This window comes from Augochlora pura, chromosome 8 (assembly GCF_028453695.1).
Source record: "Augochlora pura isolate Apur16 chromosome 8, APUR_v2.2.1, whole genome shotgun sequence".
Taxonomy (NCBI): domain Eukaryota; kingdom Metazoa; phylum Arthropoda; class Insecta; order Hymenoptera; family Halictidae; genus Augochlora; species Augochlora pura.
Window position 1 is genome coordinate 1135388 of NC_135779.1, and position 18786 is coordinate 1154173.

General features: G+C 54.8%; 1 protein-coding gene across 1 annotated transcript in view; it reads left to right on the forward strand.

The window, feature by feature from the left end:
* Positions 1-93: 93 nt before the first annotated feature.
* The window catches only part of Glut4ef (Glucose transporter 4 enhancer factor), a 68139-nt gene continuing 49446 nt past the window's right edge, over positions 94-18786 (forward strand). Inside the window, exon 1 of the mRNA XM_078189295.1 lies at positions 94-2236. Coding sequence (XP_078045421.1) covers positions 1847-2236 — 390 coding nt within the window. The 5' untranslated portion in view covers positions 94-1846. The remainder of the gene's footprint in view (positions 2237-18786) is intronic.

Here is an 18786-nt window from a genome sequence, read left to right on the forward strand (position 1 = left end):
GTCGTCACCGACCTTCTCAGCTGACGTAAAATGGCCGCCGAGTACTGTCAGCTGAACCACGAACACAGATTTTCTCTGAAAAAACGTGTCCCCCCGCGGCGAAACATGCGCACCCCGTGCCGATGCGAGGGCCGTTCCCCTTCGGTGACGAGAAACTGCGAAAATTCATGGTATTTCATTGAAACGGCCGCGCAGTATGGTATTCGAACGACAGTGGGAATATCTTGGTGAGCGAGGTCTCTTTGGCGAGAGGTTTGTACATGGTTGGCACAGGCCGGGATCGTTCACGGATTTCGTCACGCGCGTCCTCAGCTGATGTCAAAACGGCCCGCCTTGTGCATTTAACGTTGCTACCAGCTGATTGCGAAAGCCCGTTCCGCGGTGAACGGAGATGCGAGCGTGCGTATCGTTCGGGATTGGTTATCGACGGTCGGTCAGGGAGACGGGTTCCGATCGACGCGCTTATAATTTCACGGTGGTTTTGTCAAGGAAAATAAATCGGGTGTTATTCGACGAGGCGACACGACGACACGGCGCGTCGCGGCGGAAGAAAGGAGAGAGAGAGGGACGCCAGAAGGGACGCCGTGTAAAGCCGCACGGAGAGTGGAGAGGGTCGAGAAAGTGGAGGGTCTCCGTGAGCGGAGCGCTTTGGCTAGGGTTCTGGCCTGCGATTTTTTCTCGTTCTTCTGGTTCTCCGGGCGGTCGGCCAATGAGAGTAAGTAGGTCAGCGCGGGCGTCCAATCGGTGCTCGAGGCCGGGTCACGTGGGTTTGTTGTTATCTATCAGCTGTTTTTCCCGGGCGGGCGGGTGGCCGGCCGGCGCAGTGAAAGCCGTTTGGAAGTCTATCCTCAGTTCTCCCCGGTCGCTCAGCTGTGCGTCACATGTCGGGAACCGCGAGCCGCCTGACTTCTGTCTGTATACCATACAACCGTGTACCGCTTGCTCGTTCAGGTTGCAGTAAGGTGCCGGATTTCGACTTGCCGGCGAGCGTCAGTCATATATTATGCTATCTACCGCGTGCACGACAACGTATCACGATAAATCCATCACGAAGTGCCTCGAACATGCGGACGGCGTGACAAACGCAGGCAACGGTGTACGCCGTTTTGTTGATACATTGAGTTCTGTGTTCAGGCCTCGAAGGCCGCCGCGTCTCTCCACGGTCTAGGAAAAAAAAAATCGATTGCCGTGTGCCGCGAGTTGCGATTCGCATGCGAAACTGCCGATTTCGAGAGTGTATACGATTTCGTCGGTGGAACGATGACCTAAACCGACGGCTGTTTCGGCGTGTGTACGTGTGTCAGAGAGAAAGAGAGAGAGAGAGAACGGGGAGAGAGTGTGAGAGAGAGAGAAAGGAAGAAAGAAAGTAAGATAGAGCGATAGAGTTCCCATTTGGTGGGAACCAGTCAAAAAATTCAATCGACGGTTCTGTGGTGTTGTCGGTGTCCAGTTGCCGGGAGTGTGTTTCCGCTAATGTTCAGCCGATTCATGTACAATATCGACCGACGCGTCACTCGTATCGTCTCTCACGAGCATCGAACTGTTGGATCGGCCGTACGTCGTTCCTCGCCCGGCAAAGTGATTTAACGATTTTCCTGCAACAGTGATCATCGCCGTGTACGTTCCGTGGAAGAGATCCCCGGTTTAGAGACAACGGTGGGAAAGAGGGATAATAAACCGGTGCAAATGCGATTCACGAGAGACTATTCGCGGCGAGATACTATCGAAAACAAAGTATAGCACCACGGTGTACCCGTGGCGGCGATCAGTGCGAGATCTCGAACGATTAATCGATATTACCGTGGGTGATCACCGAGGGATCGTTTACCAGCAGCAGCCACGAATAATGTCGACGGGCAAGAGGCTGGCGAAACGTAGCATAATCGGCACCAGAGTGTGTGCTCCCGGTGAAGACGGGAAGTACTACACCGGCGTCATCCACGCCGTAAAAACGCCGGCGTCAGCCGCCTCTGAGTCAGGCCTCAGCATTACACCGAAGACTCGCTACTCGGTGCGGTTCGATTCCGTTCCCGGTGGCCGTCCGCCGAGCCCGAGCACCGAATACTCCGATCGCGATCTGATCGGGCCCGGCTTCGGCTCCGTGACTACCGCGCGACTCGTGCCTGGACAGAAAGTTTATCTCACGTACAACGGCCGGGAAATTCACGCGGAGGTCACGCAGCACCGGGAGCACCAGGACGAGGTGGACGTGAAGATCGCGCCGAACGGCCAAGAGGTGAGTACGCGACGATTTTCTAATTATTTCACGGCGAGACCAGAGACCGAGCTGCGGCTCACCGGTTTCCGGTTTCCGGTTAGGTTAAGGAACAGGCTCGAGGCGTGCGCGGGGAAAATCGGAAAATCTCTGGTCGCGGTCGCACGCGATCGTTTCGCTCGGTCCGCGGATCGATCCGCCGGTAGCGGCGGCGATCGTTCAGAGTTATTTTTCCGAAAGGGACGCGGTGCAAAAAGTTCCGCGAATGCGGTACGCTGTGGGCATATAATGAGGTTTGATACGTCATCCGTACGACCGTCGCGGGTCTCGGTGCATCCAAGCACAGGTTAGCGCGCATCAAACTCAACCGGCGCGCATGTGCAGAAGCCGTGTCTCTCTCCCGGTCGGCATGGAACGTCGAGCCGAGAGACTGCTTTCCAGAGCGGGGAAACGCGGTCTCGCGCGATAACGCTGCCGCGCCGCGCCGCACCGGCCGTATTGATGACATGCTCGACGAATTGTGGCATGTTTACGCAGACCCGCTGCTATTTTTTATTTCCGCGTGTAGGGCGAAGCCGGGGCCCGTTTCCGCGGCCGGTCGAAAGGAATCCGACGCTGACAGTCGACCCCGCGGCTGCTTGCTACTGCTACCCCGGCATTGTTGCCGGTTCTGTTGTGTGCACCGTGCGCTTCTTTTGCTCTCTCTCTCTCTTCTATCTTTCTCTCTCTCTCTCTCTCTGTATGGCGCGCGCGCACACGCCGCGCCGGCTCGACCGGCGGACCGGGCGAGAGCGGGCGTCGTTAATCAGAAAATTTAATTTTCGTGACCTCGTTCTTCGAGCGACCTATAGAGTGGATGTTCCATTTACGCGGCGCGCATGAGCGAGAGATGCGCGCTCCCTTCCGCCACGGGATCTCAGGATAGAGAGAAGCACGGCAGGGTAGGGGCAAGCGTTACCTTGCGACGTTGCATCTGGATACGACCGTGGGGCTCGCTATGTGCCACGCATCCACAGCCCCAGGGGCAATCGAATCCGTCTCGCTGCCGGTGATCCAGCGATTAACCGGAATATTCGAGGGTAAATGGGGTGGATCGGAACGCCGGGGAACGGGGGACGGGTATATTATCCGCCGCGGATGAACACAATAGGTTAACGAGCGGGTCAACGGAGAAGGAAACGCCGCGGCCGGCGGCTCTGCCGCGGCATTGGAGCCGCCGCGATGCCGGCCGTGGCCAGCCCGTCGATTTTCAACACGCCTTTCTCGGGTTACAGCCGCGGATAGAGAGCGCGCTCTATCCGCCGATCCGGGCAATTGGAAGCCGGCGGATGTTTACGGATTCGCGGAAAAACGTAGCGAGCGCAACGCGAGCAATAAATACCCCATAAAACCGAGGGGATAGCGCTATTACGATCGGTCAGGCGTGGCAAAGAAATGTACGCAGCCTCGATACCGCTATGTGGGCGCGGTTAGATTCGTAATGAGAGGCACTGGCCATCGTTATCCGTGAGCCAGCCGACCTGCTCGCTCGAAGGCTAGCTTGCGTGTATGCGGGAGCATGCTTGGCTTATGCGCGGACCGAGTACGGGCGTAGTGCTCGCCAGTGCACCGGCTACCGGTGACCCCACGTGGAACGCATTAGCGCAATATCTTTCTACCTCCGTTAGGTAGCTGAGGCGTGACCGCGGTTCCATTTCGTGGAAACTCCGCGGCGCTCTCGTTCGTTGGAGGAAAAATGAACCGGATCTGGTCGAATCGTGGTGTCCGGTTCCGATATTTTTTACGGTCAGTCAACGATCCTTGCGCACGTTTCTGCCAGCGAATTAAACACGCTTCTTTATTGCGAGACCGTCCGGGGCGTGTTTATCGGCAGGAGAGAGGTCTCCTTCCCGTCGTTGGCCCCTCGCTCGAAATCAACGACGACAATTTCTCGCGACAGTTCGTAACCTTTAAGCGCCGGTCATCGCGCGCAATTAATTCACCGATACTGTTACGCAACCGAGGACTGCCGCGTTAGAGTTTCCCGCGGGCGAGAGTTTACACGCGCGTGTCGCGTCTTGGACTTTTTAGTGACGTGGAAGGTCGTCGAAGCATGTAAATGCCGGACGGCTCTCTCCCTCTCTTTCTCCCTCTCTGTGCTAGCGCAAGCACGGCCGAGAGCGGTGATTTTCAGGCTTCCGCGCGCGCACTAGTCAATGGCCTGCGCGTCTATATGTAAACATCTTCCCTCCTCGGTAATTCTCCTCGCTATTCGACACCTCGTTTTCCTCGATCCCGCCGGCTGTACCGTTAACGTCACCAGAGAGGAACAAAATGGCCGTTGCGCGAAACGGTCCTCCGCGCGACACTGGCGGCCCAGGGTCTGGGCACCGCGTGAAATCCCCCGCGAGATCGTCGCGCTCGAAACGCGCGAGAGTAAGTTGAGAGTCACTGGACGCGTGCGTGCATTTCACTGGGACGAAAAGGTAACACAACCGCCGCGCGTTTATTACGCGCGCGTAACCCGCGCGCTCACGGCTCGGCGCGGCGCGACGGCAGAGCGCGCGCGTTTTGCCGCGCGTGATCCCCGTCGACTCTATCTACGGTCGTCACGGAAATATCCGACCCGCGGGGCGCATTCGAAATAATGGCCGCGTTTAACGGTGTCACTGGTCACCGGCACGGGCGTGAGACGATTGAGTAAGAGATCGCGCGCGCGCGCGCTCGTGCTCACTCGCTCGCCTCGCTCCGTGAGTGGATCCAAAGATAGATATCCCGGCACCAGCGGCTCGAATCTAACTGGCCCGACTCCACACACATGCACGCGCGCGACGCGTCTACAGGGTGGTCCGCGAAAACCCAGTCGCCCGATCGATCTCCCTCAGCCGTCGAAAACGATTCGTACACGATTCGAGCGGATGGAGAGACGCGCGGGCATCAGCCGAAGAATACTTCCCCGCCTCGAGACTCCTCGGTCTCCTCCAGCTTTCACGAGATCACCCGCTATTTTCATCGAACGATTAGAAGCTCCCGCGATCGACGCGTCGCCGCGACACCCCGTATAGCCCGAGACCATATAGAGTTCTACGTGGAGAGAGGAAGATGGAGGCATTGCATTCCGACGTTCGTGACAACAGCGCGATGTAAACAAGCCTGGTGCACGCCGTGTACGCCGCACGCGCGCCGGTCTCGTCCAGTTGGTGACGTAGCCCTACGCGGATGTTTCTCGGCGTGGTACCCGCGCGATCCCCTCCGCGCGCGCGCTCACTCGCTATCATTCTACTACTGACACTTCCGGCAAATGCGTCCTTATCTTCGGTTCTCGCTCTCCTTTTAGCTAACCGAGACCGGACTGCTGAACTTGCTCGGGGAATCCGGCATGTTTGGATTCTCGTTGTGCCGCGGAACCGGCCGGCCGCCGTCCATCCAACAGCTGCTGACAGCACGATGATATCCGACGTATAATTCATTGCTCTAGTTGCCTGCGCTGCGCAGCAGCAGGTGGCCAATCTCTCTCTCTCTCTCTCTCTCTTTCTCTCTTTCTCTCCCCTCTCGGTTCGCTCGAGGTTGCGAACTCTCGTCGATAGACATTTTTTGCTGTTCCTCGACGCGGCTCGTGTATCAGCAATTATTGATACGGCCAATTCTTTTCCTCTCCCATAATCGACCACGGAGGAAAACGTTCGCGTAAAGATCGGCGCGGTCCCGCGCCGGTTTCTCCGCCGTCCGTGAATGGAGTCGGTTTTCCCCGGCCGGCTCGCGAGTTTTTTCGACCGGGCGCTGTCATTTGCGTAACGGCCACGCATCGGCCGTGCCATGCGCAAGCCCGACGACCACGCCGGCACCACCGCCACGGGTTATTTAAAATAGTATCCGAACAGGCCCGGAATCCACGGCGCGTGTTCTGTTGCACGGGGATTATGTCATGTGCGCTCGTACCACTTTGCCGGTAAATAGGTTATGCAAGATGGATCACGGATGGTCACTCCGCCCAAGTATTTACTCGCAGCCGACCGAGTTAGTTCTACCCGGTCAGGAGCAGAGATTAAAAACGATCTGACAAAAGGACTCGCGGTTTTTTTTTTTGGAGATAACGGCAACATAAATGAGTGGGCGACATCGCGGATACATTTTTTTTCTCCCGACCATCTTCGCCTAATCCCGTTCCTATGCGCACGCGGACGAACACGCGAGACTCCGACTACGTCGATGCGCGCAGTGACATAACTTTCCCGAGAAAACGGAGATGCTTTATCTTAATATACACATTTATTCGAGACGTATTATGGTACAGCGCGGGCCGTAATTGCGGCATAAAATTTCTAACGATGTTACACAATCCACCGGAATAATAGATAAAACGTGTCCCTGATGCGCCGGGAAGGTCGGCCCTGGAAAACTGGCGTCTGTTTAGCGTCCGCGCGCACATACATTAAAAACCGAATATTCATGAGGGAGACGGGCAGGGGGCGAGAGAGAGAGAGGGGGAGAGAGAGAGAGAGAGAGAGAGAGAGAGAGCAGCGCGTAGATCGATAGCAACCGGGATCGCGATTAACGTTCGACATTGTTCCTACCGGCCCTCGGACTTTTCTACATGACAATGGAACGGAAATTCCTGTTGAATAAGTTTCGTTTGTGGCGTAACCTCGAAACTGTCGAGTTCGCCGGTGGCCGGTCGCCGAGTGCCCATTTTGATGGCTATACCTTTTAACCCTTTGCGGTCGGTGTCCCCGTGGTATGGACATTCCTAAATCGTCGTAGATGTCCGTTGTAAAAATACTGTAAAAAATGTAACTGCGAGATGTTAGATCTTCTCCGAGCTGCAGGTAGTCTCGAATGCGAAATCTGTCAAAGGGTTAAGACGGTCGAACGGCGCGCCGCGTGCCGGCTTTCAAAGAGGTGTCGATCTAGCCGATCGCTCGCGACAAATTCCCAAAAACTGGTCCGCCTTGCGTCGCGGCCTCCCCCCACCTTTCGAGCGCGACCCGGAGTTATGACATAATTGCGGCCGCGATCGCTTCACCTTTCTCCTCGGCGCTTGATTTCGGGTTTGGAAACAGCATGGCGGCCGACTGCGCCGACCGGCCGGTTGGAGGCACTGCATCCTAGCCGATCGCTCGTAAAGTCGGTCATAGAGTTTACAATGCAACGCCTTCTCTCTGCTCGGCCCGGTATTCGACGGCCTCTCTCTCTCTCTCTCTCTCTCTCTCTTGCGCGCGCTCTCTCTGTTGGTTCTCCTACTCGCTGTTCCCTTGCTCTCTTCTCCCCCCGCGGTTCGGTTTACCGCGATTGCGCCTGTGTAGCAATCATTAGCACGCTTGAGTACAATTACCTTGGATATTGGAACAGGTCTGTGTCTGTGCGATGCATATGCATCGGGCGCGAGATCCACCGGCAAAGCCGAAGCCGATCCGTCGAAAATGGGAGCGTAGTACGCACGAAACGCGCGGACTTTTAATAAGTTGCGCCGCCGCCGCCGCGCGGACGTGTCGGCAGGGACTTGCGAAATGGAACGCGCGTGCTGGTATGATTACCCGGAATCGTTGTTCTTGAATGCCGTTGGCGGAAGCGAGCCTCGTTACCGGCCCGCCACGCGGACTGCAACGTTCTAGCCGGTGACGGTGCAACGCGACGCAACGACGCGTGCATTCGCGAATTTCGTTGTCTCCTCGCGAAAGCACGCATTCAGCCACGATGGTGTTCACAAGATTCCTACGGCATAAAGATACGCGGCATTGTTCCCCGACGCGTCTGCGAGACGCTGAAGGAGCAAGCCGGTTGCAACGTCATTGGTTGCAGACGCGTGCAAAAATGTATCTCTTAAAGTCGCTTGTTTCGCTTTAAAATTGTTCATTTAAATTTTCTTTAATTTTATCATTGTTATAAACCAACAGAAGTTAGATGCATTTTTACTGTTCGGTGGTTGGAGCGCCGAAGAGTCGAGTCTCCATCGTGACAAGTATTGTCTTGGAAAATACTTGTCTCGTGTTAAACGACAGCCGGTCGAGATCAGCTGATCGACCGTGTGCGTAAGTTTACGCGTCTTGCGTCTCCCACCCGGCGGCGTTGTTCGCAAACGAGTCCCGCTGACGTAACGATGCAGCACGCGTCGTAAATTATGATCGATAGCGTAACCTTGCGCATACGCGGTCCGGCCAATGTATGCCGGAATGCGTATCGCCCGAGTGTCCTCCAGTACTTTCTAACAATTTCTATCGGTGCGACGAGCGACTTCGACTGCATCCGCGCCCATTATGGCATCCTGCGGTCGCCGTACGGGAAAGAGGGTTAGGAGGAGGAGGAGGGAGGAGGGAGCGGCGGGGAAAGAGAGGACACCGAGAGCGGGCACCGTTCATCCCCGCTCTGCTACTTAATAACTGACTCGCGTAGTATCCGGTTGCTTTTGATGCGTTCTGGCCGTAACGGTGATCGGCATTCGACATTCACTTTCCAAGGGTTGAAAAGAATACGACAGCGGATGGCTCTCGCTCGCTCCAGCAACCTCGTTAGGGCGACGGTGCTGCCTCTAGCGCGAGGTCGCTAGAACCAACAGGGCCACACTCGAACTCCGAAGACCCTGGAACTCCGGGAAACACTTCGGAATTCCCCGAACACTCTCTAAGGTCTAAGATCCGTTGCGGAACAAAGCAACTCTGCTGTATTAACTCTTATTCAAAATTGCTGCACGCTCTTCGAATGCTGCGGAGGTTTCCGAAGAACCTCGAACTCGCAGCCACCCTAGGTATTCCAGCCGGCGAATTTCGGATTGCTTCGCGCAAAATGTTTAATTTCATCGTTCGGAATTGTTGCACCTTCTTCGACTAACCCCTCCAGCTATAATTTCTTTCGCAGCTCTTCGACCTTGATCTTTTCCCCGATAGGCTTTTTGATTCTCGCAGGCATCGCGCGAGTCGTATGAAAATAATTTCGTTGGTCGGCGCGGTTCGCCGTGGACATTGAAGGAGAACGAACGGCCGGATCGAAGGGGGTGGCAAGAGGGAGGGCGCCAAACGAAGAGCGAAAGCCGGACTCCCATATCCGCGCGCAGCTGTTGCGTCAAAGGCCGTGGTGGCGATCTTTAGGGTCCGATCGTTAGTAGCGGCGGCGTTGTTGCATAGAATACGAGGACGCGAGGAAAAGTGGCGCGTATCTGCTGCACCAAGAGAAAAGCGAGGTCGGGCCTTTCTCAGAAAAGTGGGTCGAGAAGGTACCGATCGGCGCGCGCGTTCGCGTTCGAGCCGCCGGTGTGTGTTGCGTATCGCGGCATTCGCGAGGCAACAAGAGCCTTCGCCGGATAGTTATCCGTTCCCCGGTGAGTCTACGCATCGCCGAGCCGATTCTCCCACGGACACCGTGCCCCCTCGGCTATTGGGAAAACGGGAGAAAGAGAGCCAGCCGCCGGGGGCGCTCGGATGCGCTTCGCCTTCGACCCTTTTCCCGCATTGTTGCGCGTCCGCTCTATGACTTTCCAACGCGCGAGCGAGTCGGCAGCGCGCGCGTTCGCGAGCCGGCCGGCTTCCGACTATGTGGAACGAGACGGATGGCCTTGTGCAGCATCGATTTAACGATTTTATGCGGCGCAAACACCGGCGAAAAGACCCCGCTCGTCGCGTTGTACGGTAGGCGTCGAGAGGGATCGAGCCGGCCGGCCCGTCCCGGCCGAACGGCACCTTATTCGATGATTTAACGAGACAAGTGAATAAATTACTCCTACGGGCACGATGGGCGTGTTCCTCGGATGTTTGCGTACCACGGAAACGCAATTAGCGGGGACGGGCTCGGTCATTCCGTCTTTCGACATCGCTCTCAAGACAATTGACGAGCTTCTTCGACTGTGACTTTTTTTCTTTTCTCAGAGATGCCGTTGCTCAACTCGTTTTCTTTTCGGTCCAAATCGGCGAGAAAACTCGCGCGTATTCGTTGCGCGAAAGTAATTCGGTTAACGAGTTCGCGGTCGGTCGGCGTTTCGACGAGTCAGGTGGATTTATTTTTAAACAAATTGTGACATCGACGCTCCGTTTCGTCACATTTTATACTCGAAGACGTCGCGTAGGAAAAGGAGTTTGCTCGATCGCGGGCAAAGTGCGCTAATAAACGAGAATCAAATGACACGGTGGACGAGTCGCTTTCACGATGGGTCAATCCGGCGAATGCCGGGCATACGATGCGGTCGCGAACAGGATGAGTTTAGCGATTGTTCGAAACGCGACGGTAGGGGTGGTGCAGCGCCGAAAAGTACAGCAGGCTGCCGCGGGCTGTAACATTGACTATTGACACAGAATGTGCACAAGCTCCCGTGTCCGATTCCATCTAGGATTCCCGCATCGATCAGCCGGCTAACACACGTAGGTCCGAGCGTTTCGTAACACGTGGGACGACCGATTTGCAGATCACCGATGCATCGTCCCGTCGAAGCGTTATCGGAACGCGTAGCTTCTCTCTCTCTCTCTTGCTGGTCAACGGGGTTGTGTCCGCGCTCGGACAAATGGGGATGAAGGGGTTGAGTCGGGAATGCGGGTCGCGTGGGTGGCCGGGTGAAAAATGAAAACAAACTTTAGCTGCGCGCTATTGGAGTCGCAGAGTTCTGAGGAACTCGCACCGCTGCTTAAAAATATATAAAAATCGATCCTAATATGTTAATTTGTTTTTACAAAATTGAAGAAACTCGGCAACTATTTAGCAACGGTACTTGCTAAAGTATATATCCAGGTTAAGGTACGGAGGATAAAGAGTAGCCATAATCCAGCCCGCAGTATTTCAGATTTTCGCAAGTAGGAAAGCAGATTCCCTCCTAAAGGCCGCGTTCGGAGAGACAGAACGGAGGTGACCGGCTCTCGTAGGAAGCCGTGGATCGGTTCGGGCCGTAGAGGGGTGGAGGATGGGTTTGAAAAGGGGCCAGTAGAGGGGCGAAAGGCGGCCACGTACTCCGTAACAGCGTCGAGCAGTGTGTGCCAGTGCCAGTATACATTTTACGCAACGTCGCGTCGCCTGTGCTGTGATATAACGAGACCGGCGCGGCGCGACGCGACGCGACGCGGCGTCTCTCTGTCTCTGTATGCACGTGTGCATGCGATCTACCGTGGAATAGCGTTGCCAGGCTCTCCCGGAGGGCACGCACATGCGTCGAGGGAGGGTCGCGCAGGATTCGCCGGGCGACGCCGAACGCTGACGCTAAAGCCGACGCCGTCGCCGTGCATTCGGCCGCGTTTCAGCCGGTTTCGCTGGACCCGGCGGAACACAATGACCCAAATGATACCGCGAACCGGGTCGCAGCCTAGATACCGTCGCAGGCCGGCCTTTTCCCGCCCGCCGACGTCGTTCGTCGCCGTCGCCGGCAATCTGCGAGAGCGCGTGTCGGCGTCGCCGGTTTGTTCCTCGCGTTCTCTCGTGTATGTGCGCGCGCGCGAGCGCTCCGGCGGCCATCGCGCCGCTCTCGCAGCCCCAGATTTTCACTTTCGCGCGGGTGAACGTTGACACTCTCGCCTTTCGATAATGCTCGCGGACTCGATTCGACGCTCTCTTATGCATGCACGCGCCGCGTGCGTACGGCACTCTGTTGCGCCTCGCGCCTTCGCGGTTCGACGATTAACCGCGCCGACGGTTGCCTCACACCTCCGGCCCGGTAATTAACCCTTGAATGGTCGCCCGGCGTTCTGTGGTTTCACGGTGGAAAGACTCGCGGGACCCCTCGCACGGTGTCACGAGTTTCTTGCACGGAAAGTTTCGCCGATGCCCGAGCGGATCGAAACTTTCAGCTATCGTTCGCTCGCGATAGGACATATGTACTCGAGAGGTCGACCACCGCGTCCTTCGTTTCTCTTTGCGCTGCGCCGTGTTTTACTCGCGCGATATCTTTCTCAAAGTTTTGCATCGAAGGTTGAAGAATCGTTGAAAGTACAGAGGGTCAAAGTCGCGCCGCGGACGTTGCAGGTGTCGTCGTCGTTTGGTACCGCCGTTTTCGTAATTGAATGTTCATGTATCGGAACTGAAAAAATCGGCGCAGCATTTTGCACCGGGTTTCGTAAAATTGCCCGGGGTGAGAAGACTCGTAGCTCGCTTTTACGAGTGTAATCATCCTAGAATCTTTGTCGCCGATTCGTCGCCGTGTGAAAAATTCTGTCGTAAGTTTCGAGCACCTCGAATCGACCCGATTAAACAATATACTCGGTTATCTTTCCAACAGTATCAAACGCTAGGTGTAGAAGAACATTCGGACTGGATGAGAATAGCACGAAGCGCAGTCCGAGTGTTCTACCGGCAGTCCCCGTTCCTAGTAGGCTAAATTCGGTAGCTAAATCGATAGGACAGTGGCATCTGGGACTCTAGCTAGCGGAAGTAATTCACAGTTATGGGGAACAATGACATCTTCCACGCCGTATTCAATACCTCCGTTCACCTCGAAAAACAGTCATTCGATCGTTCCAGTTCAATATGTCCGCCTCTTAAATCCGTGGTTCATCGACCGCTCGCGGCTACGATTCGTAAAATCTGAGGTCCGCGAGGGACCAGTCACGGAATCGGCTCTGTGTTTTGATCCGGTTCCGCTTCGAAAGATCGATTCGTTCCGATGTGAAACGCGGCGTCGAAACCGCTGGCAAAATACAGTCGCGAAAGGAAGTCGGGCCGGCCGGCAATATACATGCATCGCGGCCGCCATGAACGTCACTGTCATCGCGGCTCCTCTTCCTACACCGGGCTGTGCGTCACCGTGCGAGCACACGTCATCGGAGTTTAGCCGTGGAAACCGTTCGCAGCGGCTATTGTTGCAATTTGACGAGGCTGAGAACGAAGGACTCTGCGGCCGGCCTTAAATTTATCAACTGTGTCACGATCACGCCGGGGTAAATCCGCTGAAAGACGACGTCAAGAGCGCGACGCCTCACCGGAAACCGGCGCCCAATTATCCTCCTTCCGTCGTTTTTCATCGTGCCCCGTCGCCGCGTACCATCGTCTATTTCAATCGCCCGGCAAGTCACATGTATTCTGGAATACCGGTCGAAATATAAATACCGACCCAGAATCCTCCGTTTTCCGAACAACGCCGAGCGAATCTGTGCTACCGTCTTCCTCTTCGCGATTCGCGAAACTCTGTTCGTATAACAATCTACAGGACACTATGATTTATTGATGACAGTAGCGACGAATTCAACATATTCATAGAATTCTAAATCGCTGATTCACTGTATTATATTAATATCAGGCTTTAGTTCTTCATTGTAGAATTTTTACTCGTATGTATAAATGAATAAACAAATTTTCATCGCGCGTACTTCCGTGCCTCTTCGATAATTGGATTCTGTATCGGTATACGTCAGCAGATAGCTTTATTTTCGCAGAAAAAGAACGATTCCGGTCCGTTTGCCGGCCATTTTTTGGAATCTGTTTCAACTCGTTTCAACTTTTTCCCCGATCTCCGGCTCTTTTTGCCGTCGCAAAAAGAACATCTGGATTCGGTGTTTCGAATCGAGATCAAAAGACGGCGAGTCCGTTCGCCGAGATTTCGCGTTTACGATCCGTCATAATGGCAACAACGAACGGGATCCGCGGAGCAGCGACGGCGGCGGCGGCGGCGGCGGGGCAGGATTTCCGAAATTGCCGGGCGCGCGATGGCAGCGATCCAAGGGGGAAATCCTCGCGATCATTATCGCGGCCCCGAAGACAATTACGAACGGTCCGCGATCCCGCGCGAGATACGCGCCTCTCAAGCCACTTTTCTGCGTTTGCTTTTCCACGTGGACGCCATTGCACCGCGGCTGCACGGATTACCGTTATCGCCGTTGCGTGACCTGCTTTTTGGTACGTGGAGCTCCTCGCGGGAGGATCACCGAGACGCGTCGGCTAAACGGAAATTCCAGAAACATCTGCCGGCCCGATCTCCGCTATCGATTCAAGTCCCGATTAAACTGCACAGGCTCGGACCGCGATCGTTTTTCTATTCGCCGTACCGATCGCCTAGACTTTTACTCGATAGCAGGATGATATTCTTCACCGATTAGAGGATTGCTCGTGCAAAGCACCGCGCCTCGGTAACTGTTTCGCCATCCGAGCAGCAAAACGAGGAAAGCTTCTATTTCTCTATTACAGGAAAGCTAGATGAAAGCAGCCTCTCTTCTCCACACACCTCGCAAAGCTTGGTTCAACGGAGCGAAATTTCTCTCGAAAGATACGCTGAACAACTCGCCAATAGAAAATACCATTATTCATTGTTATTACAAAAGTCGCGAAGCGTGTTCCCTCTTCTCAAGCTGTCCACTTTTCTTTCCACCAAGAGGGACAATTTGGCCGGGCTTTTCGGCTATTTCAATTCAAAGAACGATTTACTGATCGACCCTGTTGGTCGTTGGTCGCACTGGAGTGGGCCGCAAAGATTTCGCGAAGAGACAGCTGATAGCGTCGAGAAGCATAAGTCAAAGTCGCGTTAAAGAGATCCGTCGTAGAAATCCGCGAGTCCGCGCGAAGCCACGGCCGACTCACAGCGCAAGGATGATTCACGCTGGTTGTGCCCCATTTACGTTGCCTCCGGTCCGAGTTCTTAGGGACAATGAAATCCGCGCGCAGCGCGAGAAGCCGGTTTTCGCGCGCACTTAGCTGCCAGCTGCTAATCGCTCCCGTTCGTTCCTTATTCAGTGTCGTGGACGCGAGGTGGTAGGTGGGGGGGGGGGCAAGGAGTGTTGACGATGTTGAGAAGTGACGTCACCGGTAGCAGCTCGACATAGTGACACCGATTGCCGGTTCTGCGGGGCCGGGAGAGCGCGCGCGCGCGCCCGCGGGGAGGAGAACCACGACGGGAGAGAGACAATCGGGCCGGACACCAGCTGAACGATCGCTGCCGGTTCTCTCTCCCTCGCTCTCCTCTCTCTTTCTCTCTCCGTCCATCATGCTCTCTTCGTCCTCCGCGATATTCCCCGATATCTGCGTCGATTCCAAGGAGACGGTGGGGGGAAAGAAAAGGAAACATTTTTCTCGGCGATAAGAGAGACCCGTGCACGCGATCTTCCTTTGTTCTCGCTGATGCATCGCGGGCCGTCGCGCGCGGTCTTATTAGATTGCGTTCGATCGCTGCATGACAAAGCGCTCGCCGATTTTTTTGCGACGGTTTTTCCCCTAGCGGGATGAATCACGCGTTAACCGGCTACGTTAATTGGCGAGGATGGTATCGCGCCGCGGTAATTTACGATGCACTTTCACCTGCGAATTTACGTGCCTTTTCGCGGGAGAGTGTTCGTTCTTTGTTAAATAACGGAACAGCGGAGAAAATCATCTCCACCGTCATCGCCGGTCGATCTTGTTCGATTATACTCGTCGTAGCAGCCCAACGACGCTCGTCGGAGTAAAACGATTAGCCTTGATTCCTCCAAGGTTTGCCGCTGAACAAATGCGATTAGATAATCGATGGCGAACAGCAGCCCGCGGAACGCGCGACTCGGCGTTTACGCGCGTGCTGAATTTAAATAACAACAACGCGCCGCGGACTCCGGAGTTCGCGACTTCCTCGTCGCGAGCTGTTCGCCGAATCTCGCGATTTCTGTTGCCGGTGTTCGCCGAACTTCGATTTCCCGGCGTTCCGACTGTTTCGCGGTAGTATCCGTCCGACGCGAGAGTCTCGCGCGACTCCACCGTAAATATCCTCGTGTTCTTCCGTCGAATCGATTTCCGCGTTCGCGCGAAAAGAACCGGCTTCTCCGAACGGCGATCTCCGCGTAAATTGATTCCCGGTTAATTGACGTATCGCGAGAACCGCCGGCGGGTTTCGCGAAATCCCGGCTGCCTTATCTCCGCCAGATAATTTCGCCGATTACCAGCCGGAGTTGCATGCCCGCGGATGCGTGTATTGTCTGAGAGAGCGGTATTTTCAAGCCTTTGCTCGCGCCGTATTTTTAACCATTCTGCGCAGTTTCCCTCGCCACCTTTTATCAGACCGTGAAAATCGCCACGAAGACTAACGCAACGCCCCGGCGAATCGTCTTCGCTCGTGTTTGCCACGATCTCTGCCACCACCTCCTCCTCCTCCTCCTTCCGGAGCCCGCCGCCTCCTCTTTCGCCCTTGGATCGCGCGATAACTTCGATACGGGCTCATAGATCATTGTTTTCGTTCGGCCGATCGGATCGATCCATCAAGGCCTCCTTTTGTGTAGATGTTATCGCGGCGAGCAATCAGTCTCGAATGCGTCGCGAGTATTTATTTTTTTTTCCGCGACGATCGGTTATCGTCAGATATTTCGTCCAATTTTTCTTCGACGCCACCTGGATCCATCGCCTTTTGAACAATTAACGATCTTGGACGTTTTCCTGAAAATCGCTCTCCCGATAGTTCTTTCAATTCTCCTCGCTGTTAGCCGACCATGCCATCTCTAATCTCTTCCTTATCTTCCACGATCCCTTCAGAGTTTAGGAGATTATTCGTAAGAATTCAATGGTTCTCATTGCTGCCCGGATGACGGCCTAATAGCCGGCCGCTAAAGCGTAACCTCGTCTAATCTGCTACTCGTGGCCTCTTTTACCTTGCTATCAATGTCAAGGAGGAAGTCTTCCTTCGTTCAGCGGTCGACGAATGCTGGAAGAAATTAGCTATGCACCGCGAGCGCCGGCGATATCAATTTGGCCAGATAAAAATCTCGTCGCGCGTCTGACACAGTAAACAGCGATGGCGCGAGCGACTTGTTTTGTTGATAAAATAATTTATCTGCGGTCCGGGATCTGAAACGAACAGGACCGGAGGTTCTCGTCGGTGTTTGCCGTACGGCCTCTCTTCCTGATCATCGTCGAGGGTTGTCCATCGACGCGGACACGAGCAAACAACAATACGAAACGAACACGCCGTGATCGGACCGAAAAAACATATCGACGAACTCTCGGGCCCGTGAATCGGCGACGGGAAGGACTCGTTCACGGAGGATTAACGGTGACTAAGATTATCTTTAGAAATTGCACCGACAACAGTGATTCACGTCTTCGGGGCCGGGTAATTGGATCCGCCTAGGATAACGACTGCGGCAAGCCGTGAGGAATACTGCCAACAAACGAGCAAATAATGCAACTTATTTTCTGGATGATATGGCAAACATCAAAACTCCGAAATTAACAGTAAACCTACCTTTAAAGCTTGACCATCGAGTATTGTATTATAAGACTGGGAAAACTGCGTTCCTTTAGACTTTTCGCCAGCTGTGTTATAATTCATGATCGAACAAGGGGATTTATTCGATGGTTTCTTAAGAAATAGTCTTTATAGGTGGAGATGGGGGCCGGCGATCTCAGGTTGCAGCGGATCCATTTTTAAATGCCGAATTTTCGCGCCCAAAGTCGCGCGGTGACTTCACCAGCGCGATCGTCGCGCGTCTACGCGTAACGGGGACTCCTTTAAAAATAAGTCATTCACTCCTGTAGCATTTATGCTTCGTCGACGAAACGGGGCTCGCTGAAAAAGAACTTCGCGACGTGGGCAAGGAGAGGGGCCGGGAGAGAGCGAGGGAGAAGGCGAGGGAGAGAGAGGGCCTTTGTCGTAAAATAACTCGAACGTCGCGCGGAGGTTCGCTGACTAAGATTTCGACAAGACTAAATTTGACCGGGGGCATAGTCCTGAATTCCCGTGGTGTCGCCTCGCCACGTCTCGCCTCGCGAACGCTTACTCCGCACAGCCGTGAATGAGGAGACGCAAAGCCGGCCGTCTGTAGTTTGCCTAATCCCGGTGGCAAACTCTGCCCTCGGCGACCTTCTTCATGACCTAGGTATCTGCCGCGACAAACCGTGAACAAACTGGTTTGTCGCCGGCGTTCCCTTGATCTCGAACAAACACCGGACTATATCTGCCTGAACTTTGCATCGCCGGTCCCCATCTTGTTTCCGCCGCGACGATTACCGATTTACAATAATCGAGCTGGCGCTTAATCACCGGTCATCCAGCTTGTCATCCTACGATACCTAAATCAACGCGCCCCTCGAGGCTGTTGTTACACATTGCTGGATTATCTCTGTAGCATCAGATTCAAGAAAGTTCCAGGTGCTCGACAAAATGGTTGTGCCGACATCTAATAGACAGCATTACAATTAATAATTATTATTAATGGACTTCATTCGGCTGGCAAGTTGTTTGAAATCACGATTCGCGATAGAGAACATTCGCGTTTGCAGAACGTTCGCAGATTCGCAGTAAGCGTTCGAGAGACTGACTGGGGATCGACTTAGCAGCGGTTTCCGTGGATCTCCATATATCGATGGCTCGGGCTAGATCACCGCGAAAGAGCTCCGGTGTCCCGGTCGGCAGGAATCCCTGACGCAACACTCGCCCAGCCGGGGCCGGCTTCGTTCAGCTGCGCTGGTTCGCCATATGCTTTGTCCTTTCCCGCGATTGGATGGTCCGCGGGCGAGCGCAACAGCCGGTTGTTCCTAGATTCCTGCATGCCCGGTTTCCTAGCAGACGCTCGTTACTCACGTTCAGGTGCAGCACCGCACGTGGAAACACGATTACGCGGTTGCGCCATTAGCATCGGCGACCGCGATCGGCTGTCTACGATGATCGGGGGGACCCCGCGGCCGGGAACCCGCCGAACAAAGAAATCTCTCTCGAACTTCGCCTCTCGACTCGACTCGAC